The 2,012-nt window shown below is 37.6% G+C and overlaps 1 protein-coding gene across 2 annotated transcripts in view; it reads left to right on the top strand.

Annotated features, from left to right (window-relative positions):
* LOC107663891 (protein TANC1-like) overlaps positions 1-2,012 on the top strand; it is a 234,819-nt gene that overhangs the window by 180,737 nt on the left and 52,070 nt on the right. For both annotated transcript variants that reach the window (XM_016454294.1, XM_016454302.1), the window contains one exon: positions 112-278. In XM_016454294.1, coding sequence (XP_016309780.1) covers positions 112-278 — 167 coding nt within the window. The remainder of the gene's footprint in view (positions 1-111; positions 279-2,012) is intronic.

The following is a 2,012-nucleotide window of genomic DNA, read 5'->3' as shown; positions in this document are numbered from 1 at the left end:
TCCAATAAAAGCTCTGCTTTACCTTTATAAAACACTTTGCAATTTGGCATTAATGTATTTAATGTTTTGTATAATGTATGTGATGTATGTACTTTTTCTGTTGTTTATCAGAGAGGAAGATTCCAGAGGAAGATTGCATCATCTTGATTGACGGGTTGAACGAGGCGGAGTTTCACAAACCGGACTATGGTGACACTGTCGCCTCCTTCATCACCAAGATCATCTCCAAGTTCCCCAACTGGCTCAAACTGATCGTCACTGTGAGAACAAGCCTTCTGGTGAGACGTGAATATATACTGTATCTAAAGCTGCTGGAATGGGTGGCAGATCTATTCTGAGCTGGAAAAATCAATGTTCAATGCAAATAATAAAATGCAACTAATCATATAAATAAATGAACAGACTTAACTAGGAAAGAGAATCTAGTCCAATTTGACAGATGGACAGATTGAGTGACACCCTCATCATCAAAACTATAAACAAAACTGCACTAGATGGAAAGTATGACAAATTAGATGATAATACAGTTTTGATGGCAGTTAGGGTAAATATGGTTTGTGTGACCACAATGTGTTTTGCACGCTGAATCATTGGCTGCTGAGGCATGAAGCTGAATTTCAAAAGTTTTTTTTTTCACTTATCATATTTAACCCAAAATCAAAAGAAATAAAAATGATATAGAAAATTGTTGGTAACGCTTTATTTTAAGGTCCAGTTCTCACTATTAACAAACCATTAACTATGACTTTTGCCTCAATAAACTCCTAATCTGCTGCTTATTTTTAGGTATTGGGTAGGATTAGGGATGCAGAATATGGTCATGCAGAATACAGTGGCATGCGGAAGTTTGGGAACCCCTTGCAGAATCTGTGAAAATGTGAATACTTTTAACAAAATAAGAGAGATCATACAAAATGCGTGTTATTTTCTATTTAGTACTGTCCTGAGTAAGATATTTTACATAAAAGATGTTTGCATATAGTCCACAAGACAACAAAAATAGCTGAAATTATTAACATAACCCCATTCAAAAGTTTGGGAACCCTTGGTTCTGTGGTTACCTGGATGATCCACGACTGTTTTTTTGTTTTGTGATGGTTGTTCATGAGTCCCTTGTTTGTTCTGAACAGTTAAACTGAACACTGTTCTTCAGAAAAATCCTCCAGCTCCTGCAGATTCTTTAGTTTTCCAGCATCTTTTGCATATTTGAACCATTTCCAGCAGTGACTGTATGATTTTGAGATCCATCTTTTCACACTGAGGACAATTGAGGGACTCAAACACAACTATTAAAAAAACATTCACTGATTCTCCAAAAGGCAACACGATGCATTAAGAGCCGGGGGTGAAAACTTTTGAACCAGATGAAGATGTCCAAATTTTTCTTATTTTGTTGAAATATCATTTTAACTTTTTGAATTTGAAGATCAAGGTAAATTGTACTTAATTTGTCTTCCGGGAAACATGCAAGTATCTCCTGTAGCTTCTGAAGGGCAGTACTAAATGGAAAAATAAATGATATTTCAACAAAATAAGAAAAAATTGGACATCTTCATCCTGTTCAAAAGTTTTCACCCCCTGGCTCTTAATGCATCGTGTTTCCTTCTGGAGCATCAGTGAATGTTTGAACCGTTTTTAATAGTTGTGTAACCCAGAATATTTTTCTCATCTGCTCAGATCAGGTTGGGTATTACGTTCACCATCTCAGACTCTCTCCACCTCATCTTGTCACTTTGGGCAGGAGAATCTGGTAGTTCTAATAAGGAACATTGACCCTCCAAATGAGACGGTACGACAGCTAGACAGTAATCCAGACAGGAGGAGGTGAAAAGGAAAAGGGAGTGAATTCGAGAGAGAGACAGTGTTCGTGTTGGCTGCGTTTTGACAGTTTGAAAGGTAGTGCTCGACTAGCAGAGCAGAATCATCTAGTGTTTGATATGTGTCAGACGACAGATTGGAGAGTGTGTGTGTGTGTGTGTGTGTGTGTGTGTGTGTGTGTGTGTGCGTGTGCA

This window comes from Sinocyclocheilus anshuiensis, unplaced genomic scaffold (genome assembly GCF_001515605.1).
Source record: "Sinocyclocheilus anshuiensis isolate Anshui unplaced genomic scaffold, SAMN03320099.WGS_v1.1 scaffold81, whole genome shotgun sequence".
Classification (NCBI taxonomy): Eukaryota; Metazoa; Chordata; class Actinopteri; order Cypriniformes; family Cyprinidae; genus Sinocyclocheilus; species Sinocyclocheilus anshuiensis.
The sequence above is the reverse complement of the archived record's forward strand: the minus strand, read 5'-3'. Positions and strand labels throughout refer to the sequence as shown.